Source organism: Hibiscus syriacus, unplaced genomic scaffold (assembly GCF_006381635.1).
Source record: "Hibiscus syriacus cultivar Baekdansim isolate YM2019G1 unplaced genomic scaffold, ASM638163v2 tig00003041_pilon, whole genome shotgun sequence".
Classification (NCBI taxonomy): Eukaryota; Viridiplantae; Streptophyta; class Magnoliopsida; order Malvales; family Malvaceae; genus Hibiscus; species Hibiscus syriacus.
Window position 1 is genome coordinate 4,816,651 of NW_024061960.1, and position 16,346 is coordinate 4,832,996.

At 32.8% G+C, this 16,346-nt stretch overlaps 1 protein-coding gene across 1 annotated transcript; it reads left to right on the plus strand.

Moving 5' to 3' along the window:
• Positions 1 to 535: 535 nt before the first annotated feature.
• LOC120173403 lies at positions 536 to 1,087 on the plus strand. The gene has a single exon (XM_039180590.1). It carries the CDS (start codon positions 536 to 538, stop codon positions 1,085 to 1,087), a length of 552 nt encoding a protein of 183 aa, XP_039036521.1.
• Positions 1,088 to 16,346: the final 15,259 nt, after the last annotated feature.

Genomic DNA, 16,346 nt, shown 5'->3' on the forward strand with positions numbered 1-16,346 from the left:
CGTTATAAGTGTTTAATCATATATAACCTTAGATAATATCGACATTTAAAACGCATTTTTAAATGAAAACTTTACGTTTCTAAAAAATCCATATATATCGACATTTAACTAACTTGATAATATCCGTCGTGGTATGTACATAATTTTTTATTGCAAATTGATAAAGAACCTAAATATTCTTCCTTGTGGTGCAAGAATCAACCCCAGAAACAAAAATCTTTTATATTAAATCCTTTGCTTTTTCTATTGTGTGATACTCGTAACTTGGATTCTTCATTCAAGAATTAGTATACAATTCTATTCTTATTTGATTCCATGAATGTCGGCTTTGGTGGGGTAGGCGTAGGTATATAAAAAAAATCAACTCCATTCCAAATGATAATACATTTATTTGAAAAAGTTTATTATTTCGAATTAATTAATTATATCAATTTTGAACGATTTATTTCTTTTAATTTAGATGTAAAATCACAATTAATTACCAGATAATGACGATCAATAGATAATATGGTGTGCTCTTGGTTTTTCTTCTTTAATGGTTAAGTTTCTATTTTGGAATTGTCAAGGAGCTGAAAGCTCTAATATTAGACGTTATTTTCGTGAACATTGTCGGACAAGTCGACCTGGAATTGTTGCTTTGCTGGAAACTCGGATTTGTGGAACGACTGCAGATAAAGCTGTTCGGGCATTCGGTTTTCAAAATTCTTTTAGAGTTGAAGCTCATGGGTTTAGTGTTGGAATTTGGATCCTTTGGAAAGACATGATAGATGTTGAAATTATAACAGTTTCGCATCAATCTATTCATGGTAGATGTTGGTATGCTGAAGTAGCCCGATGGTTATATTTTACGGCAGTTTATGCGAGACCTCAAGTGGAGAAACGACGCTTATTATGGAGGCATCTTAGGAACCTTGCTCAAGGAGAGAATGAAGCTTGGATCATGGGCGGTGATTTTAATTCCATTCTTCGCCTTGATGAGAGGGATGTAGGCTCTAGTCGTGGATCAGGAGTTAATAAGTCGTTTGCAGATTTTATTTTTGATATGGGATTAATCGAAGTGGACTATAAGGGATCTCCGTTTACGTGAAGGAGATGCAATCTTGGTAAACGGTTAGATCTTTGTCTTATGAATAATTGTTGGGCTGATGGATTCCCGGGTACTATGGTGTTGCACCTTGACAGAGTGGGTTCAGATCATTGTCCCCTCCTTCTGCATATACAGAGTATCACGAGGATACATGGGATCAGGCCGTTTTGCTTTATTGTCGCATGACAAGATCATCCTCAATTCAAGAGCCTTATTTCAGAAGCTTGGAATAGAGATGTAGATGTCTTAACCAATATCAATTCTTTCAAGAGAAAAGCTACCGAATGGAACTTGGAGGTGTTTGGGCATATAGAGAGGAAGAAAAGAGAACTACTAGCATGAATACGAGGTATTGATAAAGACCTAAACTCGGGTTATTCTCGGCAATTAGTGGAATTGCAATTCAAGTTGAAAAGTGAACTGGAAGAGGTCATTCAAAATAAGAAAAGTTTGTGGTTTTAGAAGTCTAGAAATGAATGGGTTCTCCATGGGGATAAAAACACAAAATTCTTTCATGCATGCACGATGATGAATATAACACCCCCAACCCGTACTCGACCCAGATACGAGTCCGAGGTGCCACATTGACTTTTCAAAACTTGTACATCCATAAAAACTATACGAAATTTTAAACTTTTATTAACATAAAAACCATATTTACATGACTGAGTTCGACACATTACAAAATCGATCAGAGCATGCGTAAATTACCCTTTTTCATTTTACATGCCAAAACTTTTAACTTAACAAAACACATACTATTAATTTACTTCTGATCTGATCCTTGAGTGAAGATATGCTACTCCGCCAATCCTAAGGCTGATCTCTTGCTTTTCGATACCTACGTGTAAGTCACTTACACGCTAAGTCATAGACTTAGTGAGGCATAGAATAATATAATAATGCATTTCCTATGAATATGAACATGGAAGTAATTACTCATGTAATAATCATGTAATAAAATTAATCATGTCACAATTATGATACAGTATAAACAATAATAATGTAGTAACATATACTAATGTAAATACATTTGATATCTTTTATAGGCCCATGTATATTCTTGAGAACTTAAGGTATGTGAGTACATTGAGGTTGTGCACTATGCTGTCACCACAGCTTGTATGGGGTCCCACTAGGTGCATGTGAAATTTATCCCGAAGGACCTATGAAACCTCGACTCTTGGCATGCCAACTATACCCCTAGCTCTCATATCACATAACATGGGCATTATTGTTATTATTCATACGTTCATGGATTCATATCATTACTCCTGTATTCACATATGTCTTTTCTTTTATCACAGAGCACATGTACATATAATTATCCATTTCGTATCATATAACATATGTACTTTCATCTATTCATATGAATCATATAACATTTAACAATTACTATATATATATATATAACATATTTGACTTAGGCATATATTTATAGTAACCATCATGTATGCATGTTCATAATGACTATACTATAACTACTAATCATAGGAATAGACTTATCACAAGTCATAATTCCTTTGAACTACATCTCTAGTATGCACTCTGTAACACCCATAACCCGTATGATTATACCTATACATATTATAGATGTCACCCGAATTTCTAAAACCATTTGCATTTCAAAATCGATTTAAAATTTATTTTCTTAAAATGGTAACTGATATTATAAAAATATCATATCATATAATTTATATTTCGTTATAAACAAATTTAATTCAAAAGATTTTTTTATGAATAGTACCATGAACAGTGAACAGTGAAGAGTGACAGTGGGGGAATCGATTCTTGTAGCAGGGGAATCGGTTCCTGTAGCAGGGGAATCGGTACCCCTTAAGAAATCTGGAAATTTTCTTAAAACGTGGGAATTGTTCATTGCTACAGTAACTGCTACAATAACTACTACAATAACTTTCGAAAATACATATAAATTCATAAAAATTAACCTTTCATCACTATAAATTTACCATTTTGTTTCCAAATTTATTCAACAAATCAAATTGAACATTAATAAATACATGCCACAAATAAAATCAACATTACATCATAGGATGTCTTACAGATATTGAAATATACTCCTCGATGCTCGATGTCATTCCGAACTCTTTATTCTACTACTGACTTTTTACCTACGCGTGAAAATCATCACACGCTAAGTATATACTTAGTGAGGCAATTTAAGACAATAAACAGTGCAATACAATTCATGCATGAATTTCAATGTCCAAATCAAAATGCCATAAAATCATGTTACCAACATATACAATATTTTACTATGATCAAAATAATATAAAATCTCTTACCCTTTATCCCATAAGCTCGTAAGCTTATTTTACCAAAATACTTACCATTTAATACCATAAGCTCGTAAGCTTATTTTATCAATATACTTACCATTTATTCCATAAGCTCTTAAGCTTATTTGTACCAATATACTTACCATTTATTCAATAAGCTCGTAAGCTTATTTTACCAGTACACTTGCCATTTTTTTCATAACCATATACCATAGACAATAGCCCAATATACAACCCTGAGGACCCTGGGTACACGAGTCAAATATAAGCACCGTAGTGCTAACCTGTATGACACATAAGGTCATGTCCACCATCTGTACTAGGTATCCTTAAATACAGTCCCGTATGGCATATAAGGTCGTACCCACCATATACACTAGGTATCCTTTAGTGTATCCCGTATGCAGCCTGTTGCTAGATTCTATGGCATGTCAACTATACCCTGTCCCTCAATGACTTACTTGGGCGTACAATATATTTTATTTGATCCATCCATGACAAAGTTTATTATCAATATTTAACATTGGGCAGTTCATACCCGAAATAACATTCATGATAAAAATCATATATGTTCATGATAACATCATATACAAAAATCAGGGATCAATGCATTTTATTTTCAACCTTTGACATATTTAGAATATATCAAATATATGATAAATGACATAAATATCATGTCAACATAAACAAGGTTAACTTATCGCAAGTCTTCCTGATGATGTATAAAACATCCATGTATAATGTCATACATGTATTGCACTCACCTTGACACTTTATAATTTCCCAAAATATGAGCCTCACTATTGTCCACAATAACTCTTTTCTTTTAAACTCGAATCGTTTTGAACACTGAGTAAATCATGATCTGTACAAAATATAGATTCATATCCATATCTATGTTAGTATTGTACTAACATAAATACATTTCCAAATAAATTCCATAATCATACTTGAAACTCATTTTCTATCAAAATACTCAATACTTAATAATTCCTTTTAACATTAAAACCAAGTTTTCGTATTTATACAAAATGGTCATTCACCATTTTACCACTTAAATTCTTAATACTAATAATTCCAGCATTGAAATTATTTCCATTCAAATGCTTTTACAAAAGCATAATTACATTTAAGTACCCCAACTATGAAATTATTGTACTTAAATCACTAATCTTTTCAAACTTCTAAACTAGTCATATTTCACATTCTAACACTCATTTTAATTCCTAAACAACAATTTCCAGCATAGTACATCAATTATACAACACTTACAACAACCCATCAATTTTCCAGAATTTACGAATTGATCTCCCAACTTTTCAAAATTTACGAAATGGTCCCCAATTTTTCTAAGACTTGTAAAATACTTCCTTCATCATTTCCAAACCATATATAATTTTTCCATAATTTTTCTTACTCAAACAATCCATGGCCAAAACTTAAAGAACAAGTTCTAGAAAGATTAAACATGTTCTAATCATCACACATTCTTGAATATGAATCTACTACCTCACAAACATCAAGATCCATCATCAATTTCATGATCCCTTATATGAACACAAACCCTTAGATTTGGGATCTTTGAACACCAACAAGATTATCATACAATATTGGTACCAAAAGATAGCGTTTTTCACATATAACAATTTTCTTTTTACAACTTACTCAAAATCCTAAGTAAATTGCTTGAAAATTGAGTTGAAGTTTTCACTCACCTTTGAAGAACACCCACGACAGCTTGGAGAAGAAGATGAGCTGAAAATGCTCCACCATCATTGATATTCTAATGTTAAATAATCTAGCATAGGGCTTAATATATTATAATGGAATTTTTTATTCAATTCAATAGGAAATTCCATTTTTGCCATTAATGAATCTCCATATTCACCATAAAACCATGACAACTCATCCTTATCATCTTTCAAAGTCAAAGATGAATTATTTTGACTTTGACTCACAAAATTGCCCATGAATTTTCAAAAATTGCGTTTTATTCACTAAATTCCACTGTTTCAGTCAAATCTGAAAAATTGCACATTTCCAAACCAAATTTCTCTGATCCAAAATATTAAAATAATATTTCCAACCATTTTATAACATCCTTCAAATTTTTGTAAAATTCCAATTCGATCCGAATTACCAATTCTTTATCACTTTAACCCTTTTCTAATTTTTTTCTTTACTAAAATTCCAAATCCAAAAATATGATTTCTATAAAACCCCACTCTCAAGAGTAAACTATCTATTTATGAAATAAATTAATTTTAGGAAATTATCACTTAATTCCCTAAACTTTTTCCCAATTTTCTACTTTGTCCATCAAACTTTCAAAATTTGCATTTTGGTCATTATCTAAATTTTTGGGGTATTACAATTCTCCCCTCCTTAAAAAAATTTGTCCTCGAATTTTTAGAACTTTCTATGAAAACCCTAACTCCCTTTTATAAGGATTGCACTTTCCATTGTAAATTCATAACCATAATTTATGTGGTTGTACGAACTGGTAAGACATACCCACGCCTTAACCATAAACATCTTCTGCGATAGCTCAAAATGAATAATCCGTGCCTACACCTTATACAAAAACCTCTTCTGGTCTTGCCACTTCTTGAATTCCAATTTTTCCTCCTTCATTTGGGAATTTTGTGAAGATCATGCAAATCATTATATTTTGAACATGTTTAATCCAAATCTTCAACTTGATATGAAAATATCTACACATTTTCATATCATTCGCTCTTTCCCAAAGTAATTTCCTCGACATTATAATTTTGCTAAATCACTTTGACTAGAGGAATCGTCTTGCTACGCAGTTCTTTGATTTCTCAAGCTAAGATCCGAATTGATTCTTCTTCAAAAATCAAATCTGGTCAGATCTCAATTTCCTCTGATAAAATGACATATAAAAGATCCAATCGATACTTTCTAAGCATCGACACATGAAAAATATGCATACTTTGTCCAACTCTAGATCTCAATTACCTCCATAGTTAATGTTAACTGATAAGCCATCAATTTAACTCTTTTTAATATCTCATAAGATCCAATGAATCTTGGATTTAATTTCCCTTTGTGTTTTGGGTGCAAATTTTTTTTCCAATGCGATACCTTAAGAAAAAAACTTTATCACCTTCATGAAATTCAATCTCTTTTCACTTCAAGTCTACATAAGACTTTTTCCGATCAAATATCATCTTGAGATTATCTTTACTTTATCCTCAACCTCTTTCAATAAATCTGGGCCAACAAGATTCTGATCTTTTAACTTGAACCCATTCAATGGTGTTTGGTATTTTCTCCCATATAAAGTTTCATACTGAGCCATCTTGATACTCAATTAATAACTATTGTTGTAGATAAATTCTACTAACATCAAATACTTTTCTTTTCCCATGATTCCTTGGAATCTATCACACATGTCAAAGGTAACCCTGTAATAAAATCCATAGTGACTCTTTACTAATTCCACTCCGTAATATAAATCAGTTGCAATAATTACAAAAGCACTTTATGCTCAGCTTTTACTTGTTGACATGTCATACATGTAGCAACAAACTCAGTAATGTGTATTTTCATACCTGGCCACCAAAATGACTCTTTACATCCTGATACATTTTGTTCCCACTTGTATGCATAGTCAGTGGACAATAATATACCTGAGAAAGAATATTTTTCTTCAACTCATCATTATGAGGAATACAAGTTCTTCCTCGGTAAAATAGACATTCATCATAATTGACTTCAAATTCTTTAGTCTCGCATTTTTCATAAATGAAATATTATTATTTTTCTCATCTCTCATTTTTTTTCTCTTTTTTTCTTTTCCTTTCTTTTTCTATTTTTTTTTTTTTCTTTTTCTTTTTCTTTTTTTCTTTTTTTCTTTTTCTTCTTTCTTTTTCTGTTTCTTTTTTTTTCTTATATTATATTTTTTAGCTCTTATGCCATATGTCGAGACAACATGACTAAGAAGATCAACTTCTGATAGCCAAAACTCACACCTTGATAGTTTAGCATATAACTTTTTATCCTTAAGTATCTCAAAACAATACGAAGATGAACATCATGCTCTATCTTTGTCTTCGAGTATACCAGAATGTCATCAATACAAACCACTTCAAACTGATCTAAATAAAATTGAAATAGTCGATTCATCAAATCCATGAATATTGCCAGAGCATTTTCAACCTAAACGACATTACTACGAACTCGTAGTGTCTATACCAGTTTCTGAAAACTATCTTTGGAACATCTTCCTCTTTAATATTTAACTGGTGATATCCCATTCGAATATCAATTTTAGAAAACATTGATGCTCCTTTTAAGCTAATCAAACAAGTCATCAATCCTCAAAATAGGATATTTGTTTTTTATAGTTACCTGTTTAACTATCGATAATATGCATAACCGCACCTACCCATTTTTTTTATAAACAACCGGTTCACCCTAATGTAAACTACTCGATCTCATGCATCCTCAATCTATTAATTCTTGCAGTTTCTGAAAACTATCTTTGGAACATCTTCCTCTTTAATATTTAACTGGTGATATCCCATTCGAATATCAATTTTAGAAAACATTGATGCTCCTTTTAAGCTAATCAAACAAGTCATCAATCCTCAAAATAGGATATTTGTTTTTTATAGTTACTCTGTTTAACTATCGATAATTTATGCATAACCGCACCTACCCATTTTTTTTATAAACAACACCGGTTCACCCTAATGTAAACTACTCGATCTCATGCATCCTCAATCTATTAATTCTTGCAATTAGTTTTTTATTCTCTTAACTCAATCACAACCATTCGATACGAACCTATAGATACAGAATTAATGCCTTGATAACCATCAATATTAAATTCCACCTCTCAATCTAGAGGTAACCCAAATAATAAATCTAGAAAGACATATGTAAATTCCCGAGTTATGGAAATATCATATGATCTTATTTTAGATACTTAAGCATCTATCACCTTAGCTACAAAAGTTATTCATCCTTTTTGCCTCATCTAAATCGCAACCATTGTTGATATCACGTTAGTGATGATTTCACTTTTTTTATCAATCATTAAAATTTGAAATTTCTCTGCATTTTTCTAAATTAATCGCTTCCTGCGACCATTAACCCAACCTTAATGCAGAGACAACCAACTCATGATCAAAATGATCTTAAACTCATTAATGATAATCCCATAAAATTCACCAGGAACATAAGCTCCTAAATCTTTTGTTGAAAACATTTTGATATTTCGATATAACAAATTAAGTTAAATGAATTTTAAGATTTTCCAAAATGATTTTCTAAGTATATTCGATATAATTATTCGAATATCAAAACATTACTCAAAAATATTTCAAAAATCATTTTTAATCCTTACTTAAGTGTAAAATTAAGTTTTAATCTTAAAACAATTTCAAAATAATCTTTCAAAGTATTTCGAACCATTTCAAAGCTAAAAATTCCAGATTTCTCAGAGGGAATCGATTCCCCCCCAAGGGGGTACCGATTCCCCCCTGAATGGTTTGGCTCCGAGATTTCCAGAATGCTCGGAGGGAACCGATTCCCCCATAGGGGGTATCAATTCCCCCTGTTCAATGGTCAAAATATTTGAATTTTACACTTAGGGAACCGATTCCCCCCACGCTCTAAACTATTTTATTAATTGTTTTCACACTAAAACAGCTATATGATCTTCACTAATCATCCCCAACGTTCAGAAGAGATTCAAGGTGTATTTAAACAAGTTCTGAAGCCCTTGATCAACAAGAAATCATAGAGAAACAAGAGAGAAAGCATCAAACACCAAGTTTGTGCAAATCAAGCCAATTTTCCTTTCAATATTCATTTTGCTTTCAAGAACACCATTTGTGCTCATTTGTAATTATCTTTGAGTGTTATTTTCTTGTTCTAGAATTGTGCAAACATCTTACCTTGTGAGGTTTTCTTGTAAGTTTGCAAATTTGTAATCTTCTCTTTGGGAAAAAGAGTGTTCTCAAGAGTTAGGGTATACTCTTGAGGGATTTTGTAAGGTTATCTCTTTGGCCTCAAAAGAAAGAACAAATTAGTGAATTTGTTGTAAAATCCTTAGTGTGGATAGCTAAGGTAGTGGACGTAGACTTTATTTGAGAAAGTCGAACCACTGTAAATCGCTGTGCAATTACTTTCAATTTTTCTGCAAAAGCTTCCACGAAATTTTTAATTGTCAATTCACCCCCCCTCTTGGCCGATTCCGTCGATCGATTAACTCAACAATTGGCATCAGAGCCTAACTCATTTGAAGGTTTAATCGCCTCTTGAGTCGATTTGGGAAGAGTTATATCGATTATTAAAGTCATCAATGGCCTCCGCTTCAAACTTCGACTCCGGTCTTGATTCGATGCCCGTTAACAAGCCTCCTTTCTTCAATGGAGCTAACTATGCCTATTGGAAGAATAGAATGATGTACTTCATTCAAGCAAGTGACATGGGAGCATGGAATGCTGTAGAAGAAGGATACATCAAACCTCTCACTCATCTAAGGTTGTGGAGTGAAGGAGAGACAAGAATGTTCCAGCTCAACTCCAAAAGCATATTATTTTTGTGCTCTTGGACCAGATGAATACGGAAGAGTTTCATCGAGTACAACCGCCAAAGAAATATGGGACAAGCTTCAAGTCACACATGAAGGTACAGATGAGGTAAAGAAATCAAAAATTAGTATTTTAACGCATAGCTATGAAAATTTCAGGATGAAACCAAATGAAGACATCAAAGCTATGACGGATAGATTTTCAACGATTGCCAATGGTCTCAAATCATATGGAGAGATCATCTCAAATGAAAAGCTTGTGAGGAAGTTAGTCTACTCCCTCCCAAAATCATGGCAATCAAAGAAGACGGCAATCATCGAGTCTAAGGACCTATCGTCCTTAACTCTTGAAGAACTTATCGGTTCACTCCTCACTCATGAGATGATGCTTGAAGATGAGGTGGACCTTGATAAAGTTGAAGAGACACCAAAGGAAAAGGAGAAGAAGAAAAATATTGGAGTTGCTCTCAAATCCACAAAAGATGAGAGTGATTCTAATAATGATGATGATGACGAGGAGGAAATGACATTGTTTGCCAAACGGTTCAGAAAAATGATGAGACCTTACCAAGGAAGAAAATTCAAACGAAACGAAGGCCTCAAAAATGAACCAAAAGAGAAGGACCCAATCATTTGCTATGAATGCAAAAAGCCGGAGCATGTCAAATATGATTGCCCAATTGAAGAAAAAGGGTCAATCAAAGAATAAGCACAAGGCTCATGTGGCTACATGGAGCGATGAGAAGAAAGTTCCGATGAAGAGGAACAAGAAGTAGCAAACTTGTGCTTGATGGCATTCGGGGTAGATTCTAAGGTAACCTCTAACTCATCCGATTTTGATGATTTATCTTATGATGAGTTATTTGAGGAGTACAATGGGTTGGCTTCGGATTATGAGAAATTGTTTTAAAAATATAAAAATGATGTTTCAAAATTGAAAAATGAAAACAAACTCATATCCAAAACCAACAACGATCTTGAAAGTAAAATCAAAGATTTGCAAATCAAACTAGAAGAGTTTGAAAAGAAAATTTTAGATTTGCAAAATTTACTTTCAAAGATCAATGATGATCATCAAAAGAAAATTGATGATCTTAAAACTTCTTTTGATAAAGTTGGAACAAAACATTTTGAAAAAGGTGGAAATTCAAAATCCAACTTTGTTAGAAAAAGTTTTAGAAACTACAATCATAGAGGTCCCCAAAGAACCTCTAATGGAAAAATCATTAGAAGATGTGGGTTCCTAAAGAACTCATTACTACTAAAGATAAAAATATCCTACACAAATGGGACTAGGATTTTGGAAACTAATGAATATGGACCCAAAAGAATTTGGGTACCAAAAATCAAAAATTAATCTATGTTTCTAGGGAAAGGAGCATTGCTACAAGGCACGGGAAAACAAATTCAAATTCATGGTACCTGATAGTGGATGCTCAAGACATATGACCGGAGACAAAAGCCGGTTCTTGAGCTTAACGCCAAAAATGGAGGAGAAGTGACTTTTGGAGACAATTCAAAAGGTCATTGAAGGTATTGGTACAATAGGTAATACCTCTTCCATACAAATTAAGAATGTTTTATATGTGAATGGATTAAAGCATAATCTATTGAGTATTAGTCAATTATGCGATAAAGGATTCAATGTCTTATTTGAAATTAATGGTTGTAAGTCATTGACATTGCATCTAATCGGATTATGCTTGTGGTCATAGAATAGGAAACTACATGGTGCATTTAGATTCTATTGATATGACTAATTTATGCCTAGTTGCTAAGGATGAGCATGATAGTTGGTTATGGCATAGGAGACTAGGTCATGCTAGTATGAGTGTTTTGCAATGGTTAATTCAAGGAGACTTAGTAAGAGGGTTGCCTAAGCTTAAATTTGATAATGATAAAATATGTGATGCTGTGCTAAAGGAAACAAAACGAGTTTCTTTTAAATCTATTAATGATGTATCAACTAGTAGAGTATTACAATTGATCTATTTAGATCTTTTTGGGCCAACTAGAACTACTAGCTTGGAGGAAAACAATATGCATTTGTCTTGGTAGATGACTATTCTAGATACACTTGGGTTCTATTCTTAAGTACTAAAGATGAAGCATTAGAAAATTTCATCACATTTTCAAAAATAATCCAAATGAAAAGGTTACTCTATCACTAGTGTTAGAAGTGATCATGGAACTGATTTGAAAATCTGGATTTATGAGTTTTGTAATTCTAATGGTATTAGCCATAATTTTTCAGCACCTAGAACCCTCAACAAAATGGAGTTGTTGAGAGGAAAATCGAACTTTAGAAGAAATGGCTAGAACCATGCTTTGTGAAAATAATTGCCAAAATATTTTTGGGCGGAATACCGCTTGTTATGTTGTAAATCGAGTAATGATTAGGCAAATTTTAAAGAAAACTCCATATGAAATTCTCAAAAATAAAAAGCCTAACATTAGCTATTTTCATCCTTTTGGATGTAAATGTTTTGTTTAAACAACGGTAAAGAAACCTTGGCAAATTTGATGCTAAAAGTGATGAAGGAATTTTTCTAGGTTATTCCTTAAATTCTAAAGCTATCGTGTATTAATAAAAGAACTTTAGTTTGTAGAGAGTTTATACATGTTGTTTTCGATGATAATCCCCTTCGAGGAAGGATTCTTCTGTTAATGATGATGTAGGTAAGAGTTTACATGTTTTCGATGATAATCCCCTTCCGAGGAAGGATTCTTCTGTTAATGATGATGTAGGTATTGTACAAGCAAATGACGTTAGACATGACGTTGGAGAATCATCATCAAAGGAAGAAACAAAAGATGAGGAAACTAATGATCCCCTCGAGAATCCAACCAGTGAAGAAAGGGAAGTATCTTTTCCAAGAGAGTACAACTATGTCAAGGATGGTGAAATTATAGGTGATCCATCAAAAGGGGTAACTACTCGATCTTCTCTTAGAAATATCTGTAATTATGTTGCATTTATTTCATGCATAGAGCCTAACAACATCAAAGAAGCATTAAAAGATGAACATTGGATTATGGCTATGCAAGAAGAATTAAATCAATTTGAGAGAAGTAAAGTATGGTCATTAGTTGAAAGGCCTATTAATAAATCTACTGTAGGTACTAGATGGTTTTTAGAAAAACTTGATGAAAGTGGTAATATAGTGAGGAACAAGGCTAGACTTGTTGCTCAAGGCTATACTCAAGAAGAGGGCATAGACTATGATGAAACATATGCTCCCGTAGCTAGGATGGAAGCAATTAGAATGTTATTAGCATTTGCATGTTTCAATGAATTTAAATTATATCAAATGGATGTTAAAAGTGCATTTTTAAATGGTTTTATAAAAGAAAAGTCGTGGAACAACCTCCAGGTTTTGAAGATTCAATTTTCCGGATCATGTTTTAAAATTGACAAAAGCTCTTTATGGTTTAAAACAAGCTCCTAGAGCTTGGTATGAAAGATTGTCAAATTTTTTAATTGAAAAAGGTTTTTTAAAAGGAAAGGTTGACACTACATTGTTTTTAAAGAGAAAATGTAAAGATTTATTAGTAGTTCAAATTTATGTTGATGATATAATATTTGGTTCTACTAATGATGTTCTTTGCCAAGAATTTTCTAAGCTAATGCAAAGTGAGTTTGAGATGAGCATGATGGGGGAGCTCTCATTTTTCTTGGGACTCCAAATCAAGCAAAGAAAAGATGGCATCTTCATTAATCAAGCTAAGTACGTCAAAGATATGCTCAAGAAGTTTGGACTGGAAAATGGGAAACCTCATAACACTCCAATGAGCTCTTCAACAAAGCTTGACTTAGATGAAGGAGGTAAATGTGTAGATGTTAAATTATATAGGTCAATGATTGGCTCTTTGCTTTATCTAACCACAAGTAGACCGGATATTATGTTTAGTGTTTGCTTGTGTGCTAGGTTTCAATCATGTCCTAAAGAATCACATTTACTAGCTGTTAAGAGAAATCTTTAGATACCTTAAGGACACTCCTAGTTTAGGACTTTGGTATCCTAGAGACTCTAGCTTTAGCTTGCATGCCTTTTCTGATGCGGATTATAGAGGATGCAAATTAGATAGGAAAAGCACCTTCGGTACTTGCCAATTCCTTGGAAATATGATGATTTCTTGGTTTTCAAAGAAACAAAATTGTGTTGCATTATCTACCACTGAAGCGGAATACATTTCAGCCGGTAGTTGTTGTGCACAAGTTTTATGGATGAAACAACAACTTTTTGATTATGGAATTGAAGTAGGTACCATTCCTATCAAGTGTGACAATACTAGTGCTATTTGTCTCACTAAAAATCCCATCCAACACTCTAGAACTAAGCACATTGAAATAAGACATCACTTCATTAGAGACCATGTCACTAAGGAAGATGTAGTTCTAGAATATGTTGATACTTTGCATCAATTAGCGGATATCTTTACAAAACCCTTAGACAAGGAAAGGTTTTGGACACTTAGAAGAGAATTAGGTTTAACTAACCTATCTTCACTTAGTGTTTAAAATAATTTAGCACTTTTAATAAATACTGAAAAATGCTTATAATAATAATTTTTGATTGCATTCTTGCTATTAGTTAGGGGGAGTTTATGATTCTTAGTGAAAATTAATTTTATGTTCAAATAATGTTTAAAGATTAATTTAATTGTTTGAACATAATTATTTTTCAATATATATGAGTTGCCTATACCACTAGAGAAGATTAATTTAGCATTTTATGTGCTTAAAAGTCGGATTTTAGCATTTTGGTGTAGAGGGAATCGATCCCCCCATGAGGGAACCGATTCCCCCTTTGAAGGGGAACCGATTCCCCCCACAGGGGAATCGATTAAAATCGGGCAAGAACACCTAAAACCCCAAAACCTCAAAACCTATTCCGCCGTTTCTCTCCCTCAAACACTCAAATCTCCATTCTTGCCTCAAATCATTGATTTTAATCGGAAATCACTTCAAATATCATCTCCTAAACTTGCAATCATCATTAAAATCGTGCAAACAACATCTAAATCCCCTCAATCTTCATCTTTCAAGGTAAATTTTTCTAAACTCTCTATTTCATTGATTTTGAACATAGGATTAGTTTTAATTAGTTCTAGGTTGAAATAGTGATCGGGCATTGATTGTTTAGTGATTAGAAACTAGATGTTACAACTAATTTCATCAAAAACACAAAAATTTTCCAAAAATTTTAAATTTTCGAAATTAAAAAAAAAACAATTGTTGTTTTTCAAATCATTGTGTTTTGATTAAATTATGTTATTGTTATGAAAACTATACATATATTGTTTCTCAAAACCATATTTTTTCAAAAGGTTTTCAAAAACTTTGCCCATTAGGATTGATTTAGAGAACCTTGAAATATTTAGGACTCAATTGAGTTTTGGGATTAATTGAATTGCATACATTTTTTTTTTTAAATTGCAGGTTATCCAATCTATTTCGATTTCCTTCACCATGTCTAATCCTAAACGTGCTAGGTCTTCATCTAGTCGTTCACACCGACAACCAAATCCACCTCCAAATCCTCCACCTATTCCAATTTCTAATCCTAATCCTATTGATCCTAATTTGACTATCCAAAATTTGTGTTTCAATCATCCTGGTCCTAGAAATCATCATTTTTGGTATTATCAATATTTCGACTCTTACAAAATCCGGGAAGAACGTATTCCTTCTCGTCAAGCTATGTTAGCTATCAATTTTAAATATCTTCCTCTTTTACAAGAGTGGAAATTTGATAAACTCTTTGACCTTGAACCCATCGTTTACCATCAACTTGTTCGTATTTTCTATTCTAATGCCGTTTGTGTTAAAGACCAAACTGAAACCGAAACCATAGGAATTCGTTCCTACCTTCTAGGACAATTCTTATATATTGACTCGGCTTACATAGCCAATACATTCGGATTAGATAATGAAGCGATTTCAAATGAAAAACAGGTTTTAGGATCTCGTTATAAAAGAAGGGATAGTGCAAGTGTCCTAGACCTTCATGAACGTTTTCTTCATCTAATGATTTCTTGGTGGTTTCGACCATCTGGAGGTTGTTATTCTACTCTTAGAGCCTTAGATCTTTGGTGGTTACATTGTTTCGAAAACAATATTAAAATCAACCTACCTCAGATTATTTTGCTGAAATTGTTGAAACCGTAATCTTGTTCCTAATAAAAAACTTTGTTCATCTCTTGTTTACGGTTGTATTTTGAGTAATCTGTTTTCCAAAGCTGGGCTTAGAGTCAGTCTAGATGCCGTTTTTCCTCTTAAGAACAATTAACCTTCTTTCCTTAACGAACGGGATGGATTAAGGATAAGGAAACCGGGAATGGGTTCGAACTTCTGCAACTACTCCGGGAGCTAGTTCTTCACAAGCTC

Excerpts from the sequence above, each read along its gene's own strand:
- LOC120173403 (XM_039180590.1), top strand. The coding sequence starts at position 536 with ATGGTTAAGTTTCTATTTTGGAATTGTCAAGGAGCTGAAAGCTCTAAT.